The sequence below is a fragment of the Mobula hypostoma genome, chromosome 24 (genome assembly GCF_963921235.1).
Source record: "Mobula hypostoma chromosome 24, sMobHyp1.1, whole genome shotgun sequence".
NCBI lineage: Eukaryota > Metazoa > Chordata > Chondrichthyes > Myliobatiformes > Myliobatidae > Mobula > Mobula hypostoma.
In genome coordinates, this window is record NC_086120.1 from 45,213,070 (window position 1) to 45,228,700 (window position 15,631).

At 44.8% G+C, this 15,631-nt stretch overlaps 1 protein-coding gene across 2 annotated transcripts in view; it reads right to left on the reverse strand.

Annotated features, from left to right (window-relative positions):
* The window catches only part of cactin, a 42,867-nt gene extending 33,627 nt beyond the window's left edge, over positions 1-9,240 (reverse strand). For both annotated transcript variants that reach the window (XM_063032771.1, XM_063032770.1), the window contains exons 1-3: positions 8,443-9,240; positions 5,756-5,851; positions 1,411-1,556 (exon numbers count right to left, since the gene is read on the reverse strand). In XM_063032771.1, coding sequence (XP_062888841.1) covers positions 1,411-1,556; positions 5,756-5,851; positions 8,443-9,225 — 1,025 coding nt within the window. In that variant the 5' untranslated portion in view covers positions 9,226-9,240. The remainder of the gene's footprint in view (positions 1-1,410; positions 1,557-5,755; positions 5,852-8,442) is intronic.
* Positions 9,241-15,631: the final 6,391 nt, after the last annotated feature.

Here is a 15,631-nt window from a genome sequence, read left to right on the forward strand (position 1 = left end):
GGAGGGTGAATCCACAGAAAGCAACCTTACCTGACCAGGGTACCTGGCCACACACTAAAGACCTGTGCTGATCAACTGGCTGATGTGCTCACTGAGATCTTTAACCTCTCGCTTCAGCAGTGTGTGGACCCAGCTGCTCCAAGCAGGCTTCAATTATACCAGTTCCCAAGAGGAATGTGGTGACCTGCCACAATGACTATCTCCTAGTAGCACACACATCCACAGTGATGAAGTGTCTTGAGAAGCTGGTGATGAAACACATCAGCTCCTGCCTGACAGGAGATTTAGATCCGCTCCAGTTTGCTTACCGGAGCAAAAGGTCCACAGCATATGCCATCTCACTGGCTCTTCACTCGATCCTGGAATATCTGGAGATATTCAGGATGCTCTTTATCAACTACACATCAGCACACAATATCATCATCTCTTAAAATTAATTAATAAGCTCCAAGACCTTGGCCTCAATACCTCCTTGTGCAATTGGACCCTGGATTTCCTCACTTACAAACCCCAGTCAGTTCGGACTGATAAAAACACAATCCCCCACAATCTCCATCAGCACAGGTGCACCACAAGGTTGTATGCCTCGCCCCCTGCCCCACTCGCTTAATACTTAATAACTAAGCACAGCTCCAATGCCATATTCAAGTTTGCTGATGACATCAATGTCATTGATCAAATCAAAGATGGCACTGAATCAGAACATAGGAGGGAGATTGAAAATCACGCTGAGTGGTGACACAACAACAACCTTGACCATGCAGACATGGTCCAGAGCTTCACCTGTTTTTCACATCAAACATCAGAATGGGGAAGAAATGGGACCTAAGTGACTTTGACTGTGGAATGATTGTTGGTGCCAGACAGGGTGGTTTGAGTATCTCAGAAACTGCTGATCTTATTAGATTCTCATGCACAACAGTCTCTAGAGTTTACCGTGAATGGTGCAAAAAAAACCGGAATAAAATACACCAAGTGAGCAGCTGTTCTGTAGGCGAAATCATCTTGTTAATGAGAGAGGCCAGAGGAGAATAGTCAGACTGGTTCAAGCTGACAGGAAGGTGACAGTAACTCAAATAACCACACATTACAACAGTGGTGTGCGGAAGAGCATCTCTGAACACAAGCTGACAGGAAGGTGACAGTAACTCAAATAACCACACATTACAACAGTGGTGTGCGGAAGAGCATCTCTGAACACACGACACATTGAACCTTGAAGTGGATGGGCTACAGCAGCAGCAGACCACAAACATACACTCAGTAGCCATTTTATTAAGTACAGGAGGCACCTACTAGAGTGGCCACTAAGTGTTTAAGATTGCAGAACAGTACTTCTACCAAACATCAAGCACACGAGTGGCTATGTTTTAAATCATTTGGAAGCTTGGCTTCTCTATTCCAGTTTACCTCAGTTTGGCTTGCTGTAAGTGGAAATAATCTTCTTGTTCTGCCCAGGTCTTGAAGTGTTCTGCTTCTTTTTCTCGCTGCAACATCTCCAACTCCTGTTCCCGCAGACTTTTCTCCCGCTCCCGTTCCAGACGAAGCTGCTTCACCTGGAGAGCAAAATGAGAACTCCGAGTAAAGTGAACAACAAAAGCAAACAATTAAGCACAAGCTCTGTTTAATCATTTGGCCTTCTGTATTTACAGATCCCAATTTTCATAGGTGTGCTGTGTTGGCGCTGCAAGTGTGGGGTGGCACGGTGGTGTGGTGGTTAGCACAATGCTTCACAGTGCAGACAACCCAAGTTCAATTCCCGCGCTGCCTGGAAAGAGTTTGTATGTTTTCCCCATGACTGCATGGGTTTCCTCCAGGTGCGCCAGTTTCATCCCACAGTCCAATAGTGTACTGGTTGGTTGGTTAATCGGTCATTTAAGTTGTCCTGTGACTAGGCCTGGTTTAAATCGGGGGATAGCTGGGCTTTGCGGCTCAAAGGGTCGGAAGGGTCTGTTCGGCGCTGCATCTCAATAAGAATAAGATACTTCTGGGCAGCCCCCAGCACCATTTTCAAAGTGAGTTCACTGTATGTTGCAATGTTTCGGTCAACATGCGATAAATAAAACTAATAGGAGGGGGCATAACATTCAGGGGATTAGAAAAAAATATAGGGGGAATATCAGAGGTTCTTTTTTAAACACAGAGAGTGGTATGTGGAATGTACTGTCAGGGAAGTGGTAGAGGCAGATACATTAGGGATATCGAAGAAACTGTAGATAAGCACATGGATGATAGAAAAATGGAGGGCTATGTAGGAAGGGAAGGGTTGGATTGATCTTAGAGTAGGTTAATATTTTGCACAACATTGTGGGCTAAAGGTCTGTACCATGTTGTGATGTTCTATGTTTAATTTTCAATTAAAGGATATTGCTTGATTTTTCAATAAAATCCTTAGTCATTTTGGATTCAATGGGGCAAAATAAACACTGTTCGTGCATCAGTCTACCCCCTTGCACTTCCCCTCAATGTTATCTTCCACTGGAACTGCTCGTACAAAACTGATACTAATTTATTAAAATGTTTAACTAAAAATTAAACAATACATATAATCAATATTTTGTCAACAAGATTAAGATCTATAAACTGTTCACTGATAAAACTCATTTATCAAAAACCTAATCTGTTGGTGTTGAGTTTGTACCCAGAACCAGAACGCTGATCAATAAACTTAATTTCTCCTCTTCCACTTACAAAAATCTCCCTCAGATCCGACGACAATATGTCAGTATCCCGATACCTTAACCAACTATGTAAAAACCTGGTTTTTTTATGGTGAGTAGGTGATGAACAAAATTGAGAAACGTTTCCATAATGTATCAAGTGTAAGTCAGTCTCAGTTTTTGTCATGGGGGGGGGGAAACGTCGACTCAGACCATGAGAGGCCTGCGTCGGGCATTTTCATGCCTTACAAGGTGCAGATTGGAAGTCTGTGTGGGGCGCCACTCCTTGCACAGACGCTAGAGCAATGTGTGGTTAAGTGCCTTGCTCAAGGACACAAACACACTGCCACAGCTGAGGCTCAAACTAACGACCTTGAGATCACCAGACGAATGCCTTAACCACTTGGCCACGTGCCCACACAATACCTTGTCATACTTAGGATTAAATAAAAGGCACATGGATAAAAATAGGTTGTCAAACAATTAAAAGGTTAATTATGACTTTAATTACAATAAGCAGAAACCACAGCCAAGTTTTATAAAATTATCCTCTACTTTTGCTATTTAATTATTTAGAGTTAGAGCACAGAACAGGCCCCTCCGGCCCAACAAGCCACACCCAGCAACCCACCTATTTAACCCTAGCCTAATCACAGGGCAATTTACAATGAGCAATGGGCCAAATGGCCTAATTCAGCTCCTATATCATATAGTCCTAAAATAATGAAGATTATATATATTACTTTCCTTCTCTTCCTAATTTCTTGGTCCACCTTTGCCAAAATCAGAATTTTTCCCAATTTTTGTATTTTCCACTCTTGGCAACATAGCTTTCTCTCAAACCTCATGGTATCTTTAACTTCTTTATTTATTTTATTTTTTATTTATCCAGAGACACAGGGTGGAATAGGCCCCTCGGGCCCAGTAAATCAGAATCAGAATCAGGTTTATTACCACTGACACGTGACGTAAAATTGGTTAACTTGAGCCACTCTACCCAACAACCCACCTGTTTAACCCTAGCTTAATGCAGGACAATTTACAATGATCAATTAACCAGAAGGTCTTTGTACTGTGTGAAAAACCAGACCGCCTGGACGAAACACACGCATTCCACGGGATGGACGGAAAGACCCTTTATCAAAGACACCGGGATTGAACTCTGATGCCCCAAGTGGCAACTAACTGCTACGCTACCGTGGCACCTTTTTAAAAAAACTTATTAAGTGGTATCTACTTATTTACTTAGAGATACATCGCAGAACAGACCCTTCCGGCCCTTCGAGCCGCACCACCCAGCAACCCCCCCCCCCCCAGTTTCACCCTAGGAGATCACAGGACAATTTGCAATGACCAATTAAACTACTAACTGGTACGCCTTTGGACTGTGGGAAGAAACCAGAGCACCCAGAGGAGATCCACATGATCGCACAATGTTCTTATTTGATGAAGTCAGAGTGAGAATCATCTTAATTTGCAATGAAGCCACCAAATCAGACACCTTGTCCAGAATGTTTAACTGGGACAACTACTGGAGTTGAGACACCACAAGTTACAAGAATCTGTGTATTACAATGCCTACTGTGACCAACAGGAAACGGCAGATCTGAGTCTTGCTACGTTCCTGCCACTGGATATTGTCTCCACACCTGAAATGCAACAACACAATGCACATATGCATAGTAGTGCAATCACTTTACAGCACCAGTGATTGGGTTTCAATTTCCCCAGCTATATGTAAGAAGCTTGTCATTGCATGGGTTTCCTCCAGGTGCTCCAGTTCCTCCTACACTCCAAAGATGGGGAGGTAGGCGGAGTTGTGGGCACGCTACACTGGCACCAGAAGTGTAGTGCCACTTGGGGGCTTCCCCAGAACAATCCTTGTACTGTGTTAGACAAACAATGCATTTCACTCTGTTTCAATGTACATAAAGCCAATCTGTTTGTCTGATTAATGTGGATCAACGCTTAATCCTCAGCTCAGGTTCTTCCATTTGACAACAGCTTTTTGATCTCCTTTAAACCACATTTCCAGTTTCTTCGTCCTGTTTCTCAGATACACTGGACTGTCTTTGTGAACTTTAGCTCAGAACACTAATTGTTTGCGTGATTTGTTTATTATTTCTTTGCACATTGGGTGTTTGACAGTCTTTTTAATGCTTTTTCTTGGGGTTTCTTTTTTTTTGTGGCAGCGAACTGAACCAGCTCGTCCTCACCCCGGGCCGCGACACACTGACCTTTTCGATCTGGAATGGCGCTTAAAACTTCCAAACGTTGGGTTCATGACATATACCAGTGATATTAAACCTTATTCTGATTCGGAAAGTTTGAGGATTAATCTGGATATTCCCAATATCCAGCCACCCTTCATATTTAAATATCAGAAACATTTGGGTGGATTTGAGCTATCCACACATTCCTTCTTGCAAATCCCATCTATAAGCAGCTGTGTAAGGGTCAATGACAGGTCCATAAAAATGCAATCATTCCACAAGTTTTGACTGAAATTTGTAATCTTGAAAATGGTTGAGTTAGAATCACTCTATACCACAATTTCTGCTCCAATGTGGAGTGGAATCAAAGATATTTGTCCAATTCACTGCAGCATTGCTATGCCAGTGATATTAAATCTGATTCTGAAATAATTATCAGTCATCAACAGCATAACTTCCAAATATTTCCTTAAAAATAAATAAAACGTTGAGCTAATAGAATTAACATTTATTTAAATGTAGAACAATCACTCTATCCCCCAATAAATGAAATTAAACTTTGTAGCTGTTACCTAATGGTCCTCAATAGAAAGCAAGTCATCCTCCAGAAAGTGAAGAAATCACTGCCAACAGGTTGCCCATTGAGCCAAGCTATGTTCTGAAAACACAAGAAACTTTACACCAAATTTTTTCCCCCAGCTCAAAAGACACTTCAAACAAGAAAGGGTTTTGACTTCTCCTCCTGAGTGCCAATTTGACCCGGTCAGTTTGGAAGGAAGATGCGGAAATGCACCAAAATCAGATTTGCAGAAACTTCAGGAACATTAAGGTTAAAGACAGCAGAATGAAAGGTTTGTAGAAAACTAAGATATTAGCCCATACCTTCTGCAGTTCCAAACGGTTGTCCTCTTGAATTCTCTTGTTTCTGTCCTTCAAATCTTTTTCAGTGAGATGACTGATGCCTTTTTTCTCTAGTGCCTATAATGCAAGAAAACAAACAATTAATAAAGATGTTATACCCTTACACTGTACATCCATGTGACCAATTAACCTACTAACCCACACGTCTTTGGAATGTGGGAGGAAACAAGAGCTCCCAGAGGAAACATACAAACTCCTCACAGATAGTAGTGAGATTTAGCTCAGCTCACTGACACTATAATACTGCTGTGCTAACTGTTTCTCTCCTGTGCCATGATTATATGTGGGTGGGACTGGCATAATGTTTTGTAGTGCCAGTGATCTGGGTTCAATTCCTGCCACTCCGTCCTTACTATGACTTTGCAGGTTTCCTCCAGGTCCCTCTCACATTTCAAAGATGTATGGGTTAATAAGTGCTAGTAGGCCTGTATTTGATTCTTCAAGGTTACCATAGCCGGGGGAGGTAATGGGGATAAGCTGCCACTAGCAACTAGATGCTATTGAGTCACCACATAGCTTTCTCCTCTCCAAAAGCAACGTCAGACTCTGTAATCTATCCTCGAACTTTGGTCTCTCATCCAGGAAACCTTCTCAGAAACTCTATTTTTCCTCAACATTCCCTAATGCCTTCATTTCCTTCTGATATCACGGCAACCAGAAGTGAAAAAAAATAGCCCAGGTCAGAACCAGAGTTTCTGAGGAGTCATGAAGTCATACAGACCTTTTGGGCAAACCCCATCCAATACACCTTTCCAGGCCAATCCCGTCCACCCACATCCCCTAAATCTCTCCTATGTATTCATCGATCCACATTTGCTTTTTTAAATATTGTCCACCTTCTTCCAGCAGCTCATTGCATATTCCCATCAACAGATATGCAGGAAAAACTTGTCCCTCAATAAATTGTGTTGTTTTGCGGCAGCAGTACAGTGCAAGACAAAAAAAATAAATGCTCTAAGTTACAATTCCCTGAGTTCTAGGTAAAAGTTCAATAGATTAGGACTTTACTTCCAGGACCATTGGCGAATGAGGGGAGACTTGATAGAGGTATACAAAATTATGAAGAGTATAGATAGGGTAAACGCAAGCAGGCATTTTCCACTGAGATACAAGGAAATCTGCAGATGCTGGAAATTCAAGCAACACACAGAAAGAGAGGGTGGAGAGAGTGTGGAATGAGCTGCCAGCGGAAGTGGTGGATGCAGATTTGATTTCAACATTTAAGAGAAGTTTGGATAGGTACATGGATGGGAGGGGTCCAGGTGTAGCTCAATAGGACTAGGCAGATTAATAGTTCAGCACAGATTAGATAGGCTGAAGGGCCTGTTTCTGTGCTGTAGTGTTCTAAGTGCCTCTTAAATGTTTCCCTGACCACCTCACACCGATCTATTTATTGATTTATTTACTTATGGATACAGCACAATAACAGGCCCTTCTGGCCAAATGAGCCTGTGTCGCCCAATAGGCTCGTGTCCAATTTACCTACTCACTTGTACGTCTTTGGAAAGTGGGAGGAAATCGGAGCACCGTGAGGACACCCAGACGGAGAACGTACAGGCAGCAAGCAGCAGGAATTGAACCGGGCAACTGATGCTGTAATAGCATTACGCGACCGTGCTGCCCCTAGTTTTACACTCCTCTACCCTTTTCTCTGCTCTGGCTTAATCATTTTCTTCCCAGAGTGTGGTGACTAAAACTGTACATAATTCTCCAAACGTTGTCCAACGGATGTCATACACAAGTGCAACATGATGCCTTAACTTTTCTGCTCAGTGAATCCATGTGATGTAGGTAAACATTCCAAACTGCATTTTCAGTACTGTTTATTTGTGCTGCCACTTTCAGCAGATGCTGTACTTGTCTCCCTGTTCTACCGAACTCCTAGAACACTTACTGTACAAGTCCTACTCTGGTTTAACTTACCTGGCACTTGGCATATGACATTCTTTTGTTCAAAAACAGATCTCAGGCTTTTCCAATGTATATGATAAATAAACTCTCCACGGGCTTTCAGCCAGGATGAAAATGGTGGAGTTTATCATCGAAACGTTGGTTATAATCGATACCTGTACCTTGCTGGAAACCCGAGAAGAGTTTAATCGTTCATCGTCCACTTTCCTACTTACTCATATCCTGTGTGTAAACACGAGAAACTCTAGAGACGCTGGAAGTCCAGAGCAACACACACAAAATGCTGGAGGAATTCAGGCAGCATCTATGGAAACAAACAAACAGTCAATGTTTCGGGATGAGACCCTTCATCAGGGCTGGAAGGGAGGGGGGAAGATGCCAGAATAAGGTGAGGTGGGGGAAGGAGATGATGGTGAAGCCTGGTCGGTGGATGGAAGGGGGAATGAAGTAAGAAGCTGGGAGGTGATAGACAGAAAAGGCAAAGGGCTGGAGAAGGAATCCGTTAACAGTGGAGAGTGAACCATGGGAGAAAGGTTGATGAAGGGTCTCGGCCTGAAACGTCGACTGTTTACTCTTTTCCATAGATGCTGCCTGGCCTGTTGGGTTCCTCTAGAATTTTGTGTGTGTTGCATGGGAGAAAGGGATGACTATCTTGTAACTTTAGACAACATTCCTCATTCACCACAAAACCACCAATTTTATAAACGTTCAATAAAAACTATCTGACAATATCTAACCTTTTGCCAGATGAAGGTCCCAAGCAGGTTGTTGTCTCCAAAGGGATTGTCAGCGTTCGTGTAGCCCATGTACTCCTCGCTCCAGCCCATCTTCTCCCTCTTCTTTCTCTCTTTGGCCTCCTTTCTGGCTAGCCGGCGGGCTCGCTTCTCCTCGGGGGTCTCCATGGCCTTGGCCAGTTCTCGCTGCCGTTTCTTCTCCGCCTTCTCTTTCAGCTTCTCCTGGAGGCTCAACAAGCGGCTGGTATGGCTCGAAATGCCCGAGTGGTTGGAGGAAGAGGAAGAAGAAGAAGAGGAGGAGGAGGCCGAGCGGTCGGAGCGTGGAGACCGGGAACGGGAGCCAGAGGAGGAGCGCCGGCGGCGGGATCTGCTCGGCCTGGACCCGCGCTCGCATCTCGATCGCCTTCGGCCCGGGCTGCGGCTGTCGCTCCTGCTCCTCTCCCTCCGGCGCCGGACCCCCTTCCGATCCCCGTCCCGGGACCGCTCCCTCTCCCTGTCCCGGGATCGCTCCCTCTCCCTGTCCCGGGACCGCTCCCTCTCCCTGTCCCGGGACCGCTCCCTCTCCCTGTCCCGGGACCGCTCCCTCTCCCTGTCGCGGGACCGCTCCCTCTCCCTGTCGCGGGACCGCTCCCTCTCCCTGTCGCGGGACCGCTCCCTCTCCCTGTCGCGGGACCGCTCCCTCTCCCTGTCCCGGGACCGCTCCCTCTCCCTGTCGCGGGACCGCTCCCTCTCCCTGCCCCGGGACCGCTCCCGGTGACTCCGACCGCCATCCACCCCCGAACCCATCACCGATCGACGAACACCACAACAACGGGACCTCCCGCACAACCTGGCGCATCTCTAATCTCCCCTACCTCTCTTGCCTGATCAAATCGCCCGTTACCCCGTTAAGTCTCCGGCAAATGCGTGTGCTTCAAACCGCTCTCTTTACAGCAAAGGGAAAAATAAGGGAAATTCAAACACGAAAACAACAAAAATAAAATCCGAATTTGGGGCAGGCATTGTAGAAGACGGTTGGAAAAAGGACCTTCCTGGGTGACGGTCGCCTGAAAAAGTGCTTCTCGCTGAGTTCCTGCAGTGTTTTGTGCCAGTCCCGGTGCGGCCTCCCCTACAATCAGGACACCGATTCATCGGGCACCTTCGCTCCATCTTACCGATTACCTGGTGGCCACCAATTCAATTCGACGTGTCATCCTCATTCTGACCTGTCAGTCCATGGCTTTCTCTACTTTCATCATGAGTTGGAGGTGTAGCATCTCATATTCCGTCTGGGTAGCCTCCAACCTAATGGCAGGACATTGATTTCTATAACGATCTATGATTTCCCCCCATCCCCTTTACTCTTTCTCTAATTCCCATTATGTGTTCCCTCATACCCCTTCTCACTTGCTGATCACCTTCCTCATTTCCCTCCTCCTCTTTCTCCCATGGTCCACTCTCTTCTCCTATCGGATTCCTTCTTCAGCTCTTTATCTCTTCGCTATCACCTCCCAGCTACTTAATTCATTTCTCTCCCCAGGCCCCCCCCCTCACCTGGTCTCACTTTTATCACCTTGCCAGCCTGTACTCCTTCCCTTCCCCCACCTTCTTATTTGGCTTTTCCCCCCTTGCTTTCCATTGCCGATGAACAGCCTCGGTCCAAGATGTCGACTGTATTCCTCACTCTAGATGTTGCCGAACCAGCATTTTGTGCTGGCGAAGGGTCTCAGCCTGAAACGTCGACTGCACCTCTTCTTACAGATGCTGCTTGGCCTGCTGCGTTCACCAGCAACTTTGATGTGTGTTGCTTGAATTTCCAGCATCTGCAGAATTCCTGTTGTTTTTTGTGTGTTTTGTTTTGGCTCACGGTGCTGAGCTGAATTAATCAAAGAACTGTCAATGTTTGACGCCAATTCTGATGCAGGGTTTCAACTCCAAGCATCAACAATTTCTCCCTCCCTCACACACAAGATGTTGCTTGACCTGCTGAGTTCCTCCAGCAGATCATTTGCTGCAGATGTACACATAAGTAGCCTCGTGTGTCTTCCAATTCCTACAAATGGGTTTAAAGTCATACGGTATGCTACTTGGAGGATAGAAAATGACCTTGCATGTTCTCTCAATGTCCAGATGCGCATCTGCAAAGAAGAACTTCTAAATGGACCAGTCACTCATAATTCCAGACAGTTGCAATGGGCAATGTATTATCATGCAGATCATCCCTGTGTTATTAATGGATTCTTTATCACAGACATCCATTAAACCCACTTGATAGACTGGATGTGGAGAGGATGTTTCCTATGGTGTAGGGGTCTGGGGACTTGGCCTCAGAATAGGAGGATGTCCACTTAGAATGGAGATGAGGAATTTCTTTAGCCAGAGAGTGGTGAATCTGTGGAATTTGTAGCTACAGAGGGCTGTGGAGGCCAAGTCATTAGGAATATTGAAGTCAGAGGTTGATAGATTCTTTTTAGTCAGGACATGAAGGGATACGGGGAGAAGGAAGGAGACGGGCTGAGGGGGAAATGTCAGCCTTGGTGAAATGGTGGAGCAGACTCGATGAGCCAAACAGCCGAATTCTGTTCCTACATCTCATAGTCTCATGGGCTTATAAAACGGAAGGTACTGTCTGGAAGCTGCAAGACCCTACAGAAGATAGTAAAAACCACCAAGAGGATCACCGGGTCTCCCTCCCCATTATTTGTGACATTTACCAGGATCATGTTGCAGACGAAGGTCCCAAAGCAATGTTGAGGATCCCTAACACCCATCCGACAATCTCACCATCAGGAAGAGGGTACTGGAGCGTCAGGAAGAGGGTACTGGAGCGTCAGGACTAGAACTGCCCTACTGGGTAACAGCTTCTTCCCTCAGCCCGTGAGATTAATGAATACCCTGTCACCACTGAGTTTCCGTCCCTAGGACAACGAGCTGTTTACCGTTTACCTGTGCTGCGTGTACACACATTCTGAATTAAGTTTTATTAATTTATTTATGGTAATATTTTGTTTTATGTGCTGTGTGTGATAAATGTTTTGTGGGTGCACCTTGGTCCGGAGGAATTTGGTTATTTCATTTGGTTGTGCACATGGAGAATAGACAAATGGAGGTCAATGTAGGAGGGAAGGGTAAGCTTGATCTTACCGTAGATTAAAAAGTCATCACAACATTGTGGGCTGAAGGACCTGTACTATGCTGTAATGTTCTATATTCTTACGAATACAATGTACCCCAGTCAGTCCGGATTGGCAAAAACATCTCCTTCACGGTCTCCATCAGCATGGGAGCACTGCTGGGATGTGTACTTAGCCCCCTGCTCTACTCGCTTTACACCTGTGACTGTGTGGCTAGGTACAGCTCCTACAGCATGTACAAGTTTGCTGATGACTCACTGTTGTGGGACGTATCAAAGGTGCTGATGAATCAACGTAAGAGGAGGGAGACTGAAAATTTGGCTGAGTGGTGTAATAACAACAACCTCTCACTCAATATCAGTAAGACCAAGGAACTGATTGTAGACTTCAGGAGAAGGAAACCAGAGGTCCATGAGCCAGTAATCGTCAGAGGATCAGAGGTGGAGAAGGTCAGTATCTTTAAATTCCTGGTTGTCACCATCTTAGAAGACCTGTTGTGGACCCATCATGTAAATAAATTGCGAAGAAAACCCGAAAGCTCCTCTGCTTCCTCTGGAGTCTGCAGAGGTTCAGCATGCCAACAAAAACCTTGGCAAACTTCTATAGGTGTGTGGTGTAAAGTGTGCTGACTGGCTGCATTACTGCCTGGAATGGGAACACCAATCGTTTGAGTGGAAAATCCTGCAAAAGATAGAAAATTCAGACCAGTACATCATGGGTAAAACCCTCCCAACCATTGAGCATATCAAGATGAAACATTGCTGTAGGAAACTGGCATTCATCATCAGAGATCCTCAGCATCCAGACTATGCACGTTTTTCACTGTTGCCATCAGGTAGAAGGTACAGGTACCTCAGGACTCACATCAACAGGTTGTAGAATAGTTACTACCCCTCAACCATCTTGAACAAAAAGGATAACTACACTCATTTAAGGACCCTTACCTCATTATTTCATGCTGTCTAGTTATTGCTGTTTATTATCTGCATTTGCACAATTTGTTGTCTGTTGATTCTATCTGCAGTTACTGTTCTACAGATTTGCTAAGTATGCTCTGGCCAAAAATCTCAAGGTTGTATGTAGTGACATGCATGTGCTCTGATAATAAATATTACTTTTGACTTTGAATTAATATTCTCTTACTAAATGATGAGAATGTGGAGCATTGCAGTTCCATCAAAGCAGAGATCGATAAGCTACTTCTTTATTGGTGCCCATGCAACCCACACTTTTGATGTGGTGATCAACTGGCTGGTGCCTTCACCCGTATCTGCAGCCTCTCGCTTTGGCAGTCTGAGATGCTCACCTGCTTCAAGCAGACTTCAACTATACCGGTGCCTAAGAAGAACATGGTAACCTTGCTCAATGACTACTGTCCAGTGCCACTTGCATCTACTGTGATGAAGTGATCAACTTCTGCCTAAGAAATGACTTGGATCTGCTCCAATTTACCTCCTGGTACAGCAGGTTCACAACAAATGCCATTTCTTTGGCTCTTCACTCAACGCTGGAACATTTTGACTGCAAAGATATCTACATCAGGATGCTCTTCATCAACTACAGCCTCAAAAATAATAAGCTTGAAGACCTTGGCTGCATTACGCCCTTGTGCAATTGGATCCTCAATTTCCTCACTTGCAGACCTCAGTCAATTTGGATTGGCAACATTTCCTCCATGACCTCCATCAGCACAGATGGCCCAATAGTCTGTGTGCTGAGCCCCCTGCTCTACTCGCTTTACACTTATGACTGTGAGGCAAAGCAGAGCTCCAATGCCATATTCAAGTTTGCTGACAACACCCCTGTGGTAGGCCTAATCAAAGGTGGTGACAAAATGGCATACAGGAGGGAGACTGAAAATCTGGCTGAGTGGTGCCACAACAACTTCTCATTCAATGTTGGCAAGACCAAGGAGGATGATTATTGTCTTAGAACATAGAACATAGAATAGTACAGCACATATTACAGGCCCTTCGGCCCACTTCAAGAGGAAGAAACCAGAGGCCCATGAGCCAGTTCTCATCGGGGGATCAGAGGAGGAGAGGGTCAGCAACTTAAAATTCCTCGGTGTTATCATTTCAGAGGATCTGTCCTGGGCCCAGCATGTAAGTGCAATTATGAAGAAAGCACAGCAGCATTTCTACTTCCTTCGGAGTTTGCTAAGATCCGGCATGACATCTAAAACTTGTGACAAACTTCTATAGATGTGTGGTGGAGAGTATATTGACTGGTTACATCATGGCCTGGTATGAAAGCACCAATTCCCTTCAACAGAAAAGCCTACAAAAGTAGTGGATATGGCCCAGTCATCACAGGTAAAGCCCAACTTATTAATGAGCACATTGAAGTTTGTAAATACATGTTCTTTGTAATTTTATGCAGTGTACGATCTGTTATTTCTTGCCGACTGACAATTGTGTATGCCCAGTCTTTACACAGCATTCGCTCAAATTAGGGTTCCATTAATTAGAACTTCCCAGCTTTCCTGTTTGGTTAAACCCCAAATCATACCGACCCTAGATGTATATCGTTTATGAAGGGTGGCCTCACCACCTAGTCACGTGGCTGTTAGCAGAGCCAGCTAACAAGCCAAGTACACATCTGAGCCCAGTGAGGGGGCTACGCTTGGATTTACTGTGTGCCCACAAAAACAAATCTCAGGATTGTATATGGTGACATTTATGTTCTTTGAGAATAAATTGACTTTGAACTTGGAATTCAGCAGTGTAATTTGGATATTCTCACTGTTTTATTACTTAGGAAAATGGCAGTTATTACTACAGTAAATTACGACAATCTGCTAGTCACCATTCAGAAATCCAAATTGGTTCGGCATCTGGATCATCAGGTAACATTCTTTCTGCACTCTTCAAGAGGCCTAGATAGAGTGGACATGAAGAGGACGTTTCCAATCGTGGGAGAGTCTAGGACTAGAGGGAACAGAAGGATGTTCCTTCAGAATAGAGATGAGAAGGAGTTTCTTTAGCCAGAAGGTCGTGAATCTATGGAGGAATTCATTGCCACAGACGGCTGCGTTGGTCAAAACATTGGGTATAGTTTAAGTGGAGGTAGATAGGTTCTTGATTAGAAAGGGTGTCAAAGCTGTAATATGGGATTGAGAGGGAAAATAAATCAGCCACAATAGAACATACTCAATGGGCCAAATGGCATAATTCTGCTCCTGTGTCTTATGGTTTTTCTGACTCACCAGCACCTCAGACACCCTTCCGATTTGCCAGGACTGAATTTCCGAAGCTTTTTTCCAACTTGCTTGGTGTCTGTTTCCTCCGCTCCCTTTCACTTATTAGGGCTTATTCCATGCTCCACTCTGTCCATCCTGAGTGAGGTTCCCATGTTCATTTCCACCCACTGGGGCCCTGGTTTCACCTGGCGTCCAGGACTGAGAGAGTTGGACTGGCTAAGTGGTGCCACAATAACAACCCTGCACTCAGTGTCAGCAAGACCAATTATCTGATTGTGTACCTCAGCAAGGCCAAGTCAGGGTTCAGCAGTGGAAATAGTGAGTGAGCATCTTCAAGTTCCTGGGCAACATATAAGAGGATCTATCCTCAGCCCAACATATTGATGCAATCAAAAAGAAAGCACATCAGTGGCTAAACTTCCACAGAAGTTTGAGGAGACTTTTTAAAAAAAATCAAAGACTCTACCAAATTTCTACAGAAGTACGATGGAGAGCATTCTGACTGGTTGCATCACCACCTGGTATGGCAGCTACAATGCAGAGAACTGGAAAAAGCCTCAGAGGGTTGTAGTCTCAGCCAGCTCTATCATGGGCATCAGCCTTCCAATCATCAAAAGATATCTTGATCCTAGCTCAAAAGGCAGCATCCATCATTAAGGACACTCAACATCAAGGACGTGCCTTCTCAGGGAGGAGGCACAGGAGCCCGAGGATGCACAATCAGTGTTTTAGGAACAGCTTCTTCCCCTCCACCATCAGATTTCTGAACGGTCAAAAAATTCAAAGTTCAAAGTAAATTTATTATCAAAGTTTGCACATAGAATACAGCTGTGAGATTAGTCCTCCTGCAGGCAGCCATGAAACAACGAAACACCAT